The sequence below is a fragment of the Aethalodelphis obliquidens genome, unplaced genomic scaffold (assembly GCF_003676395.1).
Source record: "Aethalodelphis obliquidens isolate GAN/ISIS:26980383/991018 unplaced genomic scaffold, ASM367639v1 scaffold84, whole genome shotgun sequence".
Classification (NCBI taxonomy): Eukaryota; Metazoa; Chordata; class Mammalia; order Artiodactyla; family Delphinidae; genus Aethalodelphis; species Aethalodelphis obliquidens.
In genome coordinates this window covers 6,385,741-6,404,247 of record NW_020838028.1, presented here as the reverse complement: position 1 = coordinate 6,404,247, position 18,507 = coordinate 6,385,741, and the positions used below count along the sequence as shown (strand labels likewise).

Below are 18,507 nucleotides of genomic sequence, written 5' to 3'. Positions count from 1 at the left end.
TGCAGAAATTCCCTAATGTGAGAAAACTCTCTCTCTCTCTTTATACACACGTGTGTGTGTGCGTGCACGTATGCGATTTTAAATTTACATTTGTAGACTTTTGAGCATGTTTGGGGTATATAGGTGCTCTGTACACTTTAAAATGGTTTTACTCTTTTTTCTTTTTAGAGCTTCATGTCTATGGAGCCCAGACTAGGTCTGTGTCTTATGGTATGGCTTGGTCCCACGAATATTTTAGCTAGTAATCTTATAGTGACTCCTAAAGAAACCAGATAGGAAAATGTTCTCTTTGCTCCAAAAAATGATGGTAATTTTATTATAAATATTTAATAGGGACCCATGTTTGATCATGAAGATTTACTGAAGAGAAAAAGAAAAATATTGACTTCAGATGATTCACTCAGTAAGTATTTGAAAGTAATCACAAGTAAATAGATATTTTGAGCAGAATACAGCACTTTGATAAATTTCCTCTGATTATGCAAATTTTCTTGATGCCAATTTCACATAACCTTCAAATTATATTTACCTAATGATTCCATAGACTGTAGAAAAATGAAATACAATTATAGATTTAAAAATTTAGCCTTTATGATGTTATACATCATACACTTTTTATCCTTTCTACTGTGTTCCTGAAATGTAAATAATACCCTCACCAATGCCACTTTTGATGTTCTTCTTCTTCAGGTCTGTTGTTTTTTTCACTACTTATACCACCTGATTAAATATTTATTATTTACTGTTTATCTCTGCCACTGTAATGTAAGTTCCATAGTTTGGTTTTCTGTTGAATTTCCAGTGCCTTGAAGAGAGCCTGACAGTAGTAGGTGATCCGTAAACGTTTACCATATGAACTTAAATTTCTTGCTTATATTTCCATTGTTTGTTTGTTTTTGACAAAAGGAGCATCAAAATTCCAATCACATATGAGGCATTCAGAGAGCATTTCTTCCCTGTCTTCTGAGAGAGAATATATTACATCTTTAGACCTTTCAGCAAATGAACTAAGAGATATTGATGCCCTGAGCCAGAAATCCTGTATAAGTGGTCATTTGGAGCATCTTGAAAAGCTGGAACTTCACCAGAATGCACTCACGAGCTTTCCACAACAACTATGTGAAGTAAGTTTAATTTATCCTTATAATTCTCAGGATATTTGAAGAGCTTTTACATTTATATCTAACTTGCATGCTTAAATCTTTAAAAGGAACGTTCTGTTTTTGTGTCATTGGACAATAATTCCCCCATTCTTCTGGTTGTCATACAAGTATCTTAGTCTGTGTGGTATTCCAGAAGCATCTTTGGGGGCAGGTAATGGAAATGGAAATGTGATTAAAAAGGAATTCGAGGTTCTGTCCTGATGCTACATGGTAAGTATTAAAGTCTAGCAAGGCTATGTGTTGATTATGCCTTCAATTATTTAATTCTAGTAGGACAACTTAAACTGTTTAAATTAGGTTAGACCTAGTTTGGTGATCCTGGCTCTGCTCAGCTACCAACTGTGTGACAATAAGAACATATTACTCTGACTGCTGTAGACCCTAATTTTCTTATCTGCAAAATACAGAGGCTCAACTAAACTATCTATAAGGCATTAATTGAGTTTTGAAATTATATGCAGCTTAAAAATTGATTTTTATGCTCAAAGTTCCTATTTCATAAAAATTAAAGTATAAAATAGTCTGCTGATAGGATAGTCCTCTGACTATTGACTTTGTTCATCCTTTTTTTATGTACTATAGATCAGAAGTCAAAGAAAATATACGGACAAAACGATCTTAATACAAATGTTTAAATTTTTAAACAAATTCTTGAACTGAACTGCAAAGTTTGAAAAAGAATTATACCTGTTTTTATAAACTAGTGTTGTTGCCAGTACATTTCCCTTTTTCTAATTTTTAAAATTTACCATAATTTTGACATATTTTAAGAGCAACATTGCATGATTTTTAAATATATTTAAGTGGTATCTTTCCCCTAAAGTTTGTATATCTGGGGAGAGAGAAGAAAAAAAGGTGATCCCTAACGCTACCCCAATGTCTAAAGTATATCCCCACTCTATTCTCCTCTTTACCTGCATAAATCCCCCAAGTTACAAGGGCCTCATTTTTTTTTTAAACATCTTTATTGGAGTATAATGGCTTTAAAATGGTGTGTTAGTTTCTGCTTTATAACAAAGTGAATCAGCTATACATATACATATATCCCCATATCTCCTCCATCTTGTGTCTCCCTCCCAAGCTCCCTACCCCACCCCTCTAGGTGTTCACAAAGCTCCGAGCTGATCTCCCTCTGCTATGCGGCTGCTTCCCACTTGCTATCTGTTTTACATTTCATAGTGTATATATGTCCATGCCACTATCTCACTTCGTCCCAGCTTACCCTTCCCCCTCCCCGTGTCCTCAAGTCCATTCTCTATGTCTGTGTCTTTATTCCTGTCCTGCCCCTATGTTCTTCAGAAACATGTTCTTTTCTTTTTAGATTCCGTATATATGTGTTAGAATACGGTATTTGTTTTTCTCTTTCTGACTTACTTCACTCTGCATGACAGACTCTAAGTCCATCCACCTCACTACAAATAACTCAATTTTGTTTCTTTTTATGGCTGAGTAATATTCCATTGTATGTATGTGACACATCTACTTTATACATTTATCTTCTTTATCAGTGGACACTTAGGTTGGTTCCATGTCCTGGCTATGTAAATAGAGCTGCAGTGAACATTGTGATACATGACTCTTTTTGAATTATGGTTTTCTCAGGGTATATGCCCAGTAATGGGATTGCTGGGTCGTATGGTAGTTCTATTTTCATTTTTTTAAGGAACCTCCATAGTGGCTGTATCAATTAACATTCCCACCAACAGTGCAAGAGGGTTCCCTTCTCTCCACACCCTCTCCAGCATTTATTGTTTGTAGATTTTTAGATGATGGCCATTCTGACTGGTGTGAGGTGATACCTCATTGTAGTTTTGATTTGCATTTCTTTAATGATTAGTGATGTTGACCATCCTTTCATGTATTTGTTGGCAATATGTATATCTTCTTTGGAGAAATGTCTGTACTTATTCAGTCCATTTTTGGATTGGGCTGTTTCTTTTTTTGATATTGAGCTACATGAGCTGCTTGTATATTTTGGAGATTAATGCCTTGTCAATTGCTTCATTTGCAAATATTTTCTCCCATTCTGAGGGTTGTCTTTTCTTTTGGTTTATGGTTTCCTTTGCTGTGCAAAAGCTTTTAAATTTCATTATGTCCCATTTGTTTATTTTGTTTTTATTTCCATTTCTTTAGGAGATGGGTCAAAAAGGATCTTGCTGTGATTTATGTCATAGAGTGTTCTGCCTATGTTTTCCTCTAAGAGTTTGATAGTGTCTGGCCTTACATTTTGGTCTGTAATCCATTTTGAGCTTATTTTTGTATATGGTATTAAGGAGTGTTCTAATTTCATTCTTTTACATGTAGCAGTCCAGTTTTCCCAGCACCACTTATTGAAGAGGCTGTCTTTTCTCCATTGTATATTCTTGCCTTCTTTATAAAAAATAAGGTGACCATATTGCATGGGTTTATCTCTGGTATTTCTGTCCTGTTCCATTAATCTGTATTTCTGTCTTTATGCCAGTACCATACTGTCTTGATTACTGTAGCTTTGTAGTATAGTCTGAAGTAAGGGAGCCTGATTCCTCCAGCTCGTTTTTCTTTCTCCAGATTGCTTTGGCTATTTGGGGTCTTTTGTGTTTGCATACAAATTGTGAAATTTTTTGTTCTAGTTCTGTGAAAAATGCCAGTGGTAGTTTGATAGGGATTGCATTGAATCTGTACTTTTTTTGGGTAGTATAGTCATTTTCACAATGTTGATTCTTCCAATCCAAGAACATGGTATATCTCTCCATCTGTTTGTATCATCTTTACTTTCTTTCATCCGTGTCTTATAGTTTCTGCATACAGGTCTTTTGTCTCCTTAGGTAGGTTTATTCCTAGGTATTTTATTCTTTTTGTTTCAGTGGTAAATGGGAGTGTTTCCTTAATTTCTGTTTCAGATTTTTCATCATTACTGTATAGGAATGCAAGAGATTTCTGTGCATTAATATTGTATCCTGCTACTTTACCAAATCCACTGATTAGCTCTAGTAGTTTTCTGGTAGCATCTTTAGGATTCTCTATGTATAGTATCATGTCATCTGCAAAGAGTGACAGTGTTACTTCTTCTTTTCCGATTTGGATTCCCTTTATTTCTTTTTCTTTTCTGATTGCTGTGGCTAAAACTTCCAAAACTATGTTGAATAATAGTGGTGAGAGTGAATAACCTTGTGTTGTTCTGATCTGAGAGGAAATGGTTTCAGTTTTTCACCATTGAGAACAATGTTGGCTGTGGGTTTGTCACATATGGCCTTTATTATGTTGAGGAAAGTTTCCTCTATGCCTACTTTCTGGAGGGTTTTTATCATAAATGGGTGTTGAATTTTGTCAAAAGCTTTTTCTGCATCTTTTGACATGATCATATGGTTTTCATTCTTCAATTTGTTAATATTGTGTATCACATTGATTGATTTGCAGATATTGAAGATTCCTTGCATTCCTGGGGTAAACCCCACTTGATCGTGGTGTATGATCCTTTAAATGTGCTGTTAGGTTCTGTTTGCTAATATTTTGTTGAGGATTTTTGCATCTATGTTCAACAGTGATATTGGCCTGTAGTTTTCTTTCTTTGTGACATCTTTCTCTGGTTTTGGTATCAGGGTGATGGTGACCTTGTAGAATGAGTTTGGGAGTGTTCCTCCCTCTGCTATATTTTGGAAGAGTTTGAGAAGGCTAGGTGTTAGCTCTTCTCTAAATGTTTGATAGAATTCGCCTGTGAAGCCAACTGGTCCTGGATTTTTGTTTGTTGGAAGATTTTTAATCACAGTCTCAATTTCAGAGCTTGTGGTTGGTCTGTTTATATTTTCTATTTCCTCCTGGTTCAGTCTTGGTAGGTTTTGCTTTTCTAAGAATTTGTCCATTTCTTCCAGGTTGTCCATTTTATTGGCATAGAGTTGCTTGTAGTAATCTCTCCTGATCCTTTGTATCTCTGCACTGTCAGTTGTTACTTCTCCTTTTTCCTTTCTCTTTCTATTGATTTGAGTCTTCTCCCTTTTTTTCTCGATGAGTCTGGCTAATGGTTTTTTAATTTTGTTTATCTTCTCAAAGAACCAGCTTTTAGTTTTATTGATCTTTTTTGGCTATCATTTCCTTCATTTCTTTTTCATTTCTTTGTGATCTGATCTTTATGATTTCTTTCCTTCTGCTAATTTTGGGTTTTTTTTTTGTTCTTCTTTCTCTAATTGCTTTAAGTGTAAGGTTAGGTTGTTTATTTGAGATTTTTCTTGTTTCTTGAGGTAGGATTGTGTTGCTGTAAACTTCCCTCTTAGAACTGCTTTTGCTGCATCACATAGGTTTTGGGTAGTCATGTTTTCACTGTCATTTGTTTCTAGGTATTTTTTGATTTCCTCTTTGAGTTCTTCAGTGATCTCTTGGTTATTAAGTGGTGTATTGTTTAGCCTCCATGTGTTTGCATTTTTTACAGATATTTTCCTGTAAGTGAAATCTAGTCTCATAGTGTTGTGGTCGGAGAAGATACTTGATACGATTTCAGAGTTCTTAAATTTACCATGGCTTGATTTGTCACCCAAGATATGATCTCTCCTGGAGAATGTTCCATGAGCAGTTGAGAAGAAAGTGTATTCTGTTGTTTTTGGATGGAATGTCCTATAAATATCAATTAAGTCCATCTTGTTTAATGTATCATTTAAGTCTTGTGTTTCCTTATTTATTTTCATTTTGGATGGTCTGTCTATTGGTAAAAGTGGGGTGTTAAAGTCCCTTACTATGGTTGTGTTACTGTTGATTTCCCCTTTTATGGCTGTTAGCCTTTGCCTTATGTATTGAGGTGCTCCTATGTTGGGTACATAAATATTTACAATTGTTATATCTTCTTCTTGGATTGACCCCTTGATCATTATGTAGTATCCTTCTTTGTCTCTTGTAATAGTCTTTATTTTAAAGTCTATTTTGTCTGATATGAGAATTGCTACTCCAGCTTTCTTTTGATTTTCATTTGCATGGGATATCTTTTTCCATCCCCTCACTTCCAGTCTGTATGTGTTCCTAGGTCTGAAGTGGGTCTCTTGTAGACAGCATATATATGGGTCTTGTTTTTGTATCCATTCAGCCAGTCTGTGTCTTTTGGTTGGAGCATTCAGTCCATGTACATTTAAGTATGAATATCGATATATATGTTCCTATTCCCATTTTCTTAATTGTTTTGTGTTTTTTATTGTAGGTCTTTTCCTTCTCTTGTGTTTCCTGCCTAGGGAAGTTCCTTTAGCATTTGTTGTAAAGCTGGTTTGGTAGTGCTGAATTCTCTTAGCTTTTGCTTGTCTGTAAAGGTTTTAATTTCTCCATCAAATCTGAATGAGATCCTTGCTGGGTAGAGTAATCTTGGTTGTAGATTTTTCCCTTTCATCACTTTAAATATGTCCTGCCATTCCCTTCTGGCTTGCAGAGTTTCTGCTGAAAGATCAGCTGTTAACCTTATGAGGATTTCCTTGTATGTTATTGGTATTTTTCCCTTGCTGCTTTTAATATGTTTTCTTTGTATTTAATTTTTGATAGTTTGATTAATATGTGTCTTGGTGTGTTTTACTTGGATTTATCCTGTATGGGACTCTCTGTGCTTCCTGCACTTGATTGACTATTTCCTTTCCCATGTTAGGGAAGTTTTCAAAGGACCTCATTTTAAATGCCACTTCCTTACCATCTTCTTCCTTTCTTCTCTTGTCTTCCCTCCAGGCTAGGTTGGCTACCATCTGGTTTACCTTTCCCCGGCACCCACTCTTTTTCTTCCAGTGCTCATTACTATAAATTTTGATCTAAAGTATATTGTCCTCACAAAATTGTAAACTCCTCTAGAACAGGAACTGTTTTAGACTTGTTCACATGTATCCCCAGTGCCTACTAAGGTATGACATATAGTAGACGTTTGATAGATGATTACTGAACTAATTTGTGAAGGAATTAATGACTGACCCTTGGTAGACTGTCAATATTTGCTAAATATTAAGTAAAAGAAAACTAGAATTTAGCCTAGTGGAAACAAAGAGAATGAAGAGAGCATGGCAAGGTGACATACATTAGGGCATTCAAAGACTGGGCCAGCTCATAACTTTCTCTAAGGAAATTTCAAGTCAGCACCACTAGATGGGACTTTTTGTTACTGCTTTTAGCTGTTTCTTTACAAGAAAATTTGGTGATTAAACCTTGGGAATAAATAATGTAAAAATCTTTTCTTCTGAATAATCTTGTAGTATCTGAAACAATGATAGAAATTTTGAAACCGATTTTTTGGTCAGTGATCCATTAATAAGCCTTTATAATCATGTTAAACTGTTTAGAATTCCATATGAGAATAAGTACATATATTGATATATAAGGAGGAGAATAAGGAAGTGATTGTTTTTTGGTAGTTTAGCCCTTTGACAATAATTCATACGAAACATTTTAAAAATTGATATGATACATAAATGGAAGTTTTGCTATTATCATAGTAAAATTAGAAATTGATTAAAAATAGAAAATAGAGATTTGAAACAAAACGTTTCATTTAAAAAAAGAGGTTAGGGCTTCCCTGGTGGTGCAGTGGTTAAGAATCTGCCTGCGAATGCAGGGGACACAGGTTTGAGCCCTGGTCTGGGAAGATCTCACATGCCGCGGAGCAACTAAGCCTGTGCACCACAACTACTGAGCCTGTGCTCTAGAGCCCACGAGCCACAACTACTGAGCCTGTGTGCCACAACTACTGAAGCCTTTGTGCCTAGAGCCTGTGCTCTGCAACAAGAGAAGCCACCGCAATGAGAAGCCCGCAAGCTGCAACAAAGAGTAGCTCCTGCTTACTGCAACTAGAGAAAGTCTGTGCACAGCAACAAAGACCCAATGAAGCCAAAAATAAATAAATTAAATAAATTAAAAAATAAAAAAATAGAAAATAAAAAGGAGGTTATAAAATAAAATGTGTATTATATACATGACTACTTTATGGTAAATCTTATTTATATTAAAATGTGTAACAATTTCTAAAAGCTAGTGTTAAAAACTATATTCCCAGGATTATGTTATACTGCTTATTCATTAAGTCATTAGTTCAAAAGTATTCTTCCATTTTACTCATTGCAGGAATAGTTTACGAGAAAAGCTGAATTAGACTCTAAACCTTATTTCTATGAGCGTGCTTTTGACCTTCTACCTGTTATATTTTTCCTGGCTTTACCCATTTTATTAGCAGAGCAGGTAGTACCAGTCAGTATACTGAAGTTCTCTTGTAGATTGTGTTTTCAGTTTTTTGGAAAATTCTTAATGGTTCTAGTTACCAGAAGTATGGAAGGCAGAAATATTAGCTAAACTTAAGTTGTTCAGGTGGTTCATTAAAAAATTTTAAAATATTGTCTTTCCAGACTCTGAAGTGTTTGACACATTTGGACTTGCAAAGTAATAAATTTACATCATTTCCCCCTTACTTGTTGAAAATGAATTGTATTGCCAACCTTGACGTCTCTCGAAACGACATTGGACCCTCAGTAGTTTTGGATCGGGCTGTGAGGTGCTCAACCTTGAAACAGTTTAACCTGTCCTACAATCAGCTATCTTTTCTTCCTGAGAATCTCGGTGATGTGGTAGAGAAACTTGAACAGCTCATTTTAGAAGGGTAAGAAAGGGGTTCATTGAAGAAAAAAGGGTCACCTCACATTGAAGTTTCATAAGGTTGACATACAATGACATTGTTTCCATAGTAATGACTTTTACATGGTAATGTGATAAAAGACTGAGGAAATTCATAATACAGCTTCTTTAAATTGACTTAAATTTTTAAAACTAATTTTAAAATTAATAAATGTGCTTTAATGCTATTTTTGAAGATATTTTGACTATTTTCAAAGCATGTGAATTTATGCAATTTAATCCTCATTTTGTCTCTTACGACTAGAAATAAAATATCAGGAATATATTCCCCTTTGAGCCTGAAGGAACTGAAGATTTTAAACCTTAGTAAAAACCACATTTCATCTCTATCAGAGGACTTTCTTGAGACTTGTCCTAAAGTGGAGAGTTTAAGTGCCAGAATGAATTTTCTTGGTAAGTGTTTTATATGAGTCTTCTCCTTCCGTCCTTTTGAGTGTTGTATGGGTCGAATGCAACAAATAAATGTAATTGCATGAGCCATATATGGACATTTTAGGTGGGGATTTAAAGGTGGCATTTCAGTTAAATATTATGCTGGAGTTTTAAATATCAAGTTAGCAGGTTGGTGATAAAAAGAATTGAGCTGTCAAGCCGTGAAATGTGGAGGGAACTTAAATGCATATTGCTAAGTGAAAGAAGCCAATCTGACAAGGCTACACACTGTATAATTTCAACTATATGACATTTTGGGAAAGGCAAAACTAAGGGGTTAGTAAAATAATCAGTGATTTCCAAGATTTTGGAGGGAGGGAGTGATGACTAGGTGGAGAAGAGGGGATTTTTAGGGCAGTGGAATTAGTTTGTGTGATACTGTAATGTGGATACATGTCATTATACATTTGTCAAGACCCACAGAATATAGTACACAAAGAGTGAACTCTGTTGTAAACTGTGGACTTTAGTTAATAATAATTTATTAATATAGGCTCGTCAATTATACGTACAAGTATACCAAACTATTCTAGTTGTTCATAATGGGGAAAAGATGCATGTGTCTGGGGTGGTGATGGTGAGGGGAATAGATAGATGTGGGAGCTCTCTATATTTTCTGCTCAATTTTTCTATAAACCTAAAGCTGCTCTACAAAAAGGCGTTTTTAATATTTTAATATTAAAAATTGTATTACAGTATTTAACATGTTGTTATTGTCATAGGCTAAAATGTCAATATCTTGGACTGCAGATAGTCATTAAACTGTGGTTCCTTTTACACGATTATACTAAAAATGCTTATAAGTTGCCTGAACTGCTTGAAGCAGAAATACTGAGTTTCCTACTGAAGTTTCTTCAGCAGATTTTTGGAGTATAAGTACTATTATTATTATTTTTTGCGGTACGCGGGCCTCTCACTGTTGTGGCCTCTCCCATTGCGGAGCACAGGGTCCGGACGCGCAGGCTCAGCGGCCATGGCTCACGGGCCCAGCCGCTCCGCGGCATGTGGGATCTTCCCGGACCGGGGAATGAACCCGTGTCCCCTACATCGGCAGGCGGACTCTCAACCACTGTGCCACCAGGGAAGCCCACTATTATTATTTTTTAGAAATAAAATTAATTATTTAAAAGTTTTTAAATTAGTTAGGTTAATGTGTATTCATTGAGCTCTTGCTCTGTGCAAAATATTATAATAATACACAATATGATCATCACTTTTGTTAAAAATCCTGGAATACTCTATGTTCTCGTAGCGTGTGAGACAACAGGGAATTATGTTCATTTGTAGCCTGTCTGAAAGTTCTAATATTGAGGAACAGAATACTTCTATGGAAATAAGTGGGAACTTTCCCTATTTTATCTTCCTTAATGGAGGCCATGCATACCTTGCCACCCACATACCTATACCTGACTTGGTAAAATAATTTTTAATATTGTTTAATTGCAGAATATAGTTTGACAACTTACCTTAAAATATTTTATTTTCCCAGAACTTTGAGAAACTACTAACAATAAAATCCATATTAATTTGCATAGAATTATTTTCCTTCTTTTTCCCTTCCTTCCACCCTCTTTGGATATTGACAATGTTCTTACCATGAGAGTGAAACTGGGGAATAGAGTGATTCACTCACTAGTGAGTAAAGCAACCCAGTCTCTGTCCTTAAGGAACGTGTAGTTAAGTGCAGAAGACTGACATTGAATAATGATGGAATAAATAAATGTAATTGTATATCATACTAAGTGCTGTGAGGAGAAGTTTCAAGATGCTATGAGGGTACCTCAAGGGGATCTGATCCAGACTGTGGAGGCAGGGAAGTGTGTCTGTGTCTGTGACGTTTAATTAAGTCTGGAAAGAAGAGCATCTGAGGGACCCTAAGGCTAGCTTATGGTCAATATGTTATCTCAGCTGAATCTCACAAAAATCCTATAGGGTAGGACAGGTATGATCTCTGCTTGACTGAGGAAATTGAAGCTCTGAGATTTTTGTGTGACATGTTCAGGGGCATAGAATTAATTAATTAGTTGTGAAAGCTTGAACATACCTATGTTCAAAAAATGTTTGCACTGCACGACTTTGTAATAATTTTAGAAGTGGTTTTATATTTGGAAAGACGCATTATGGAGGTCATACCTGAGTGGGACCACAACCATTAAAAATTCCCATGTGGGGGCTTCCCTGGTTGCGCAGTGGTTGAGAGCCCGCCTGCCGATGCAGGGGACACGGGTTCGTGCCCCAATCCCGGAAGATCCCACATGCCGCGGAGCCGCTGGGCCCGTGAACCATGGCCGCTGAGCCTGCGCGTCCGGAGCCTGTGCTCCGCAGCGGGAGAGCCCACAACAGTGAGAGGCCCGCGTACCACAAAAAAAAAAAAAAATTCCCATGTGAAATGAAGTTTTAGTTCTTTGATTTTATCAGTCTTCCATATAGAATCTGAACCTTAAGACTTTTAATTCCTAATTGGAGAATCATTTCTACTAATTTATTTTGCTACAAATACTTTTTGGAAATAGGTGAAGTATAGCATGTACCTTTCTGCTTCTCAGGAAAATAGCTTCTAGTAATGTCCTGGAACATTTTGACCCTCGAAGATTTTCTGGATAAAACATAACCCATATTTTTAACCTTGAAAATGCTAAGAAATAATTTCTCAAGCCACTTTCATAGAACCACAGATTTTCAGATCTCTGAAGAATCTCAGAGTTCATCTGATTTAGCTTCACTATTTTACAGATGAGGAAACAGTCTGTATGATTTGCTCAGTTTCCAAAATTATGTTCCATAGAATTTTATTCCTTGGAGGTACCTCGTACTGTATTTCCCTTTTGGAAATTCATAAAATATACCAGAATATTGACAGCTCTGAAATATTTAATTTTATTTTGCATAATGTTTCCCTAATCCCTTTTTTTTTTGTAAAGTATATATTTTTAGTCTCAAAAGATATAAAATACCTTAGGAATAACTGACAAAATTGGCATATCTGTCTTAAAGGGAAATTTGGCATTTCTAATGAAATTGTAGATGCCCTACTGTTCAGGAATTCTACTAGTGGTTATATACAATAGAGGCATCCTCTCACTGTTCACAGAAGACCCTTTTGCTTTTTGGTTTTTTTTGACAATTTGCTAAACATTGTCATAGGCACTGAGTATTCAGCAAGTAAGCATAAGCATAGGAATATTTATTATGGCATTTTTCATAGTAGCCAAACATTGGAAAGAATGTAAATGTCTATCAACAGGAGAGTGAAAAAATTGGCTATATTCATACAATGGAAATGCTATATAGCAGTTAAAATAAATGAATAAGATGTATTTATCAACATGAAGAATAAATCTAAAAAAATTGTTACATGAAAAAGCAAATTGAATATAGACATGTACGATATGATAATATTTATGTAATGCAAAACAGTAATATGTATTACCTGTGGATGCATACATCATAAAAGTACAAAAACATGTATCGAAATAACACCAAATTCAAGGTAGAAATCTCTGTGGAGAGGTCCCTAATCTCTTAAGATCATTGATCAAAGAATACTTTTATTAAGTAACATCCATAATTATTCCATAGAATACTCTTTACAAGATGGTGTTATAGAAAATTTTTATTTATTATATTGTGGATTAGTAAAATATTCCAAAATGTTTTGTTAGACTTACTTCAGAGTAATTTGAATTAATCAATAATGTATGTCCCATAATATCACACATAATTTGAAATGAATATTCTAATGATTTCTACTTTGTACAGATGTTGGACAGATGAATTTATACTTAGACACCTTTGTGGCTTTCAGGTTAAAAGAGTCTTATAATTATGGTGTATTGTTTTAATGTTTTGTGGTAGTATTAATTTATTTTAAAAGTAGAATTATTTTATTGTCAGTGTGAGAATGGAAATTAAATTATGTGACAGATCATTGGTAGCTGCTCTTATTGTAGAATCTAATGGAAATCTAGTTAAAGTTATTAAAATGTCCATTATCTCACTTTCATTTTCTCTTAGCTGCTATGCCTTTTTTGCCTTCTTCCATGACAAGCCTAAAATTATCTCAAAACAGATTTACATGTGTTCCAGAAGCAATTTTAAATCTTCCACAGTAAGTTTACTATTTTAACTTTAAAAACCACACGAGGTGGAACAGAACCTTCAGAAATATGGTTTTAACTTAGACATATAAATGTAATTGATTTCTAAACCTACTAAACTTAATGTTTTTAAATCTATGAATGTTTGACTTTTAATATTAGACAAAAGATGTGAATTGTTATTTGGACTTTTCAACTTTTATATTAATTTAATGTGCTGTTGTGTAGAAACAATTTAAGAGTAATTACTTGTTGCATTATTATAATCAAATGAGATTGTACTGGCTATCACTTTAACTTTTAAAATTTCACTTGCTTTGGGGATTATGTTGCTAAAACACTATTAACTTTGAAATTATACTTGTTATGTTCGAGTGACATTTTTGGTGAAGAATAGGATAATTTATGTCGTTCCAAGTATTTGGGGATATTTTTGGTTAATTTCATTAAAAATAAAAGCTTCCTATTAAAATCCAGGCATTAATTAGATTTCAAATGTGTTGTAATCTTAAATAACTATTCTAGTAGTGTTATTTATTATAAATAAAATCCATCAAGGTACATGTGCAAATATATACATATACAGGCAAATAATACTTAGTTATAATTTAGCCATGGAAGGTGTGAGACAGATGAATAATAGTTAATTTAAGTCTAGGTTTAGAATGTGTCAGACACTGTAGTTTACTGCTTAACAGTGGATCATCTTTTTAATCTTCCTAATAATCCTATGAAATACTTACTGTTATCATCTCCACTTTATAATGAGAACTCTATTTCATGAGAGAGAAAGTAACTTGCCCGAAGTCACAGTTCTTAAACACTGGTGGTTTGATTTCAGACTCTTAATTCTGACATACAGGCAACTATAGAATACAGGTGGGCGGTCCTATATTTTAAACATAATTTATTCTTGAAAATGTGTTTGGAAGCCACCTATTTATAAAAGCTTATTAGAGGGCTTCCCTGGTGGCGCAGTGGTTGAGAGTCCGCCTGCCGATTCAGGGTTCGTGCCCCGGTCCGGGAAGATCCCACATGCCGCGGAGCCTGCGTGTCCGGAGCCTGTGCTCCGCAACGGGAGAGGTGACAACAGTGAGAGGCCTGCGTACCGCAAAAAAAAAAAAAAAAGCTTATTAGAAGATGCATGTCATAAGAAAGCTTTCTTCCCAGAGAACTAAAAATATTATGCAGTCCCTAATTACACTATACCTTTAGACACCATCTTCAGGCATACATTTTAGTGTTTTATATGTATTTTTTAAATTTATTCTTTTGTTTCACAAATGAGCGTGTGGTTGGCCAGCTTCAGTCTCCAAGCTTAGTCTAAAAGCTAAGAGACACTGCCTTTGAACAACCTGACGATTCTCAACTTTGTCTCAGTTGCATTGTTTGTTAGACATACATGTCTTATCTTTAATATAGTCAAATTAATTTTCTTGTTTTCAACATTTTTATAAGGTAACTAGGGCAAAATCTAGATCATTTAAAAATTAGAGCAATAATGTTGCTCTGCAGATCTGAATCTTGGTCTAGCAGGCAGTACAGCTATTTGAGCTTAGAATTAATTCATAATACTTCAAATATGCTGGATGAAAGGGATCAGTATACAGTAGTAAAAGTCCAGGCAACCTTTTACATAGTCAAATATACCACAATTGTTGACTATCTTTATTCTTCCTACACATGTACATTTACATGTGACATGTGTTTTTCTGCTATTTCCTGCAAATTTTGGGTAGCTATTCCTGCCTGAAAGCAACAAATTCACATTGAGGGCCTACTGTATACAAGACATCATGCTCAATGTTATGATATTTTTCACACTGAGGCTGGCTGCTAAAAATGATAGTAAACTTAAGGACCCAACCTCTGAAGAATCCCTCCAGGTATGAGTGAAATTGAACAGAGAAATGGAGGCTACATATTTGTAAATCTTGTATAGAAGGCAGGAATCTTAATGACTGTTTTTGCCTTTGTTAATTATGATTTCTCATGCATCATAAGTGTTTGTAAAACACTTGGTCTTTCCTTATGGTTGACATTTTTATGTTTCTGAAGTAGGGAAATTAGGCCTCAATTTTGTTTTTATTGGTCCTTTTTAAAATGTTCCTGTTGAGACATGCCTTTTTTTCCTAGCCTGTATATACCTTTATGTACACAAAAAAACATGTATGTACTCATATATAAATAATGTTAGTTTTAAAGTTATACCTTATTCTCACTCTGGTGAAAATTACTTGTGATGTTATTTCATGTATTTTGGAAACACTCATTTGATTTTTATCTGGACATTGTATTGTTTCAGCCTGCGGTCCTTAGATATGAGCAACAATGATATTCAATATCTACCAGGTCCTGTGCACTGGAGATCTTTGAACTTAAGGGAACTCTTGTTTAGTCATAATCAGATCAGTATCTTGGACCTGAGTGAAAAAGCATGTGCATGGTCTAGAGTAGAGAAACTACATCTTTCTCATAATAAACTGAAAGAGGTAAGAGATCATCTTTATTTGTTTAGAATTATTTCCAGTTTGAAAATATGCTTTTATAATTTGCATTATCACAAATGATCATTTCAAAATCTGTTATTTGATATTGCTTACTTTTTGAATAAGATCTAATCCTACCCTGAGGTAAATGGGTATATTAACAATGCTTAATTTCCTTAAAAAATCACTTTTTGTGCTCTATTTTATTTTGAATATTTATATATATATATTTAATTATGAATGTGTGTAATGCTTTAAGTGTGACAATTTATCACAAGATCGCTAATCTGTTAACAGACTCTCAGACACGCTGTATTTGTCAAGTTGTCTCCGGGCCATATATAGCCTGTGTTTTTCAGCTGACATTCTTTTCCACATTCTTAAATTTCTGCATTCACCCAAATGGACAGGTCTCTGTTATAAATCTGAAATTGATTATCCATTCGTCCCAGAAAATTTTTTTTTTTTTTGCCAGGTTCAAGTCTGTTGCCTATAAAAGCCAAAAAAACAGTAAAGTGTCTGAAGCCATGAGGTTCAGAATAACTCTGAATATTTTGGAATACCTGACTTTTTTTGCAGCAAATTAATGTTTGCTATTATAGAAGTAATGACTATTGCTTAAAAATTTGGAACAGAAAGAAATTCCAATATTTATGCCACTTAAGGTATAAACATTTAGTTGTATTTTAAGAACAGTAAGTTGTACATAAGTCTGTGATGATTAGATGTTTAGTTTTACTGAAAAACGCAGTGTGAGGGAATAGACTGAAGCCACAGATGATTGGTTTTGGATACATAAAAAGAACTTCTTTACTTTCAGTGTTGTGAACTGATGAAATATGTTAAGGAGGCAGAATGGGTTTTTAAAGATTATAAATAAATGATATAGATTGGAGTAAGTCCTTTATATGTATGTTTTCAAACATTTATAATGAAAACTATGACAAACCTTTGGAAAGTTTTAGAACTCTGTTGAGAGGCTGTGCAAGGTGCTGATGGGATCTCTGAGCCTCTCTTGTTTCATATTAGCATCTTGTGTTTTGGCAGCACACATTTCTTTCTTCCCACCAACAGGATTTGCCCTTTTTTATTTCATTAAGATTCCTCCTGAGATTGGCTGTCTTGAAAATCTGACATCTCTTGATGTTAGTTACAACTTGGAGCTGAGATCCTTTCCCAATGAAATGGGGAAATTAAGCAAAATATGGGATCTTCCTTTGGATGAACTGCATCTTAATTTTGATTTTAAACACATAGGATGTAAAGCCAAAGACATCATAAGGTTAGATAATTTTATTTTCATTTGTTTTTATTAAATTTTTTTCAGATATCCTTTCTTTGTGACTTTGATGGATATATAGTTACAATTTAAGAAAAAAATATATAGTACCATCCAACGTTTATTTGTCATTTGCCCTTTATTTAATAAATGGGTTTGTTTGGTGCCACTGCAGAGTTTTTCATTTCCTCCTAGCCAAGTTAAGGTTGACAGAATGGCTTCTCCTTATCATGCTTTTCAGTAGAAAGGGACTCTAGAAGGAAATTATTACTATTTGGTCTCTTGTTACCAGTTATACAATCTAAAGAAATAAAGCATAGTATTATAACTTCTCAAGCTGCATTTCATATAGCAAATAGTTATCGTATGTCTATTATATCTTAAAGCATTATAGTTACTTAAATGATATAAAATTACATCAATTTTGTTTAGGAAGCTGATAACCTACTCAACTTGATCATCTTTGAAACCACCAAAACTTCCACGTATCACTGTTTCTGGTTTTATATTTTATGAACTTCAAATATCTTTAATAATGAACTTTATTCCACTCTTTGTTACTGTTTGAGCACATTAATTACTCTTTGAGGACATTAGTCTTATTGTTACTGTTTGAGCACATTACTCTTATTGTTACCTACCTGTAAAATCATTTATTTTTATTTCCACAAAACTACTGCTATCCATATTTATCTTACAGGTTTCAGCTCAGTTATCACCTCTTAATGTATCCTTGACTTGCCTATAGTATCCACTAAGTCAAGGACCATGGCTACATTTACTTACTATTTCATTCTTGGCACCAAACACGGAGTCTGGCATACAATTAATAATTGTTGCATTACGAGTGAACTACAGTTACCTAAATCTCTTCTTTAAAGTTTCTTAATTTATATTTAGCTTTTTGTCTCTTTTTATGAACAAAGATTTGTTTTTTTTTGTTCTCCTGAGTGTGATTTAATTTGAAAAAACAAAAAAGATCTTTTCACCAACTATGTTAAATAAACGTGACTAGCCCGCACCCTACACAATTATTTCCCATGATTTTCCTTCCTGAAACTGGAAAAGATGTTCATATAAAAATTTATTCAATTCTTACTAAACATTTAGTAGAACTGGTTTTCGATGTGTTATGCTATATTATCAAGCTACTATATAACTAAATATTTTTAAACATATTTAACATTTTTAGAGAGAACATAGACCTGGAGTAATTTAGAAATCGTAGTCCTCATTTGCTTTTTTAAAGAATGACAAAGAATGAATTCTTAATAAATAGACATTTGGACCATTGATTTTCTTGTTTATTGGTGATGAAAACAGAACGTAAGCTGTATGTGAGAAAATGACTGATTTCAATAACAGCAGGTACAAGATCTGATCTGCCAGATCTTGTTTTCTAGAGCATCAAATAATTCAAGAAAATAATGATGCTT

At 34.3% G+C, this 18,507-nt stretch overlaps 1 protein-coding gene across 7 annotated transcripts in view; it reads left to right on the top strand.

The window, feature by feature from the left end:
• Window positions 1–18,507, top strand: part of LRRK2 (leucine rich repeat kinase 2) — a 153,113-nt gene that overhangs the window by 74,218 nt on the left and 60,388 nt on the right. For all 7 annotated transcript variants that reach the window (XR_003430080.1, XM_027093558.1, XM_027093557.1 and 4 more), the window contains 7 exons: window positions 334–403; window positions 907–1,124; window positions 8,489–8,739; window positions 9,019–9,167; window positions 13,221–13,314; window positions 15,609–15,795; window positions 16,893–17,074. Coding sequence is in view for 6 of the 7 variants with exons in the window: in XM_027093558.1 (XP_026949359.1) it covers window positions 334–403; window positions 907–1,124; window positions 8,489–8,739; window positions 9,019–9,167; window positions 13,221–13,314; window positions 15,609–15,795; window positions 16,893–17,074 (1,151 nt within the window). In the remaining variant the exon portion in view is untranslated. The remainder of the gene's footprint in view (window positions 1–333; window positions 404–906; window positions 1,125–8,488; window positions 8,740–9,018; window positions 9,168–13,220; window positions 13,315–15,608; window positions 15,796–16,892; window positions 17,075–18,507) is intronic.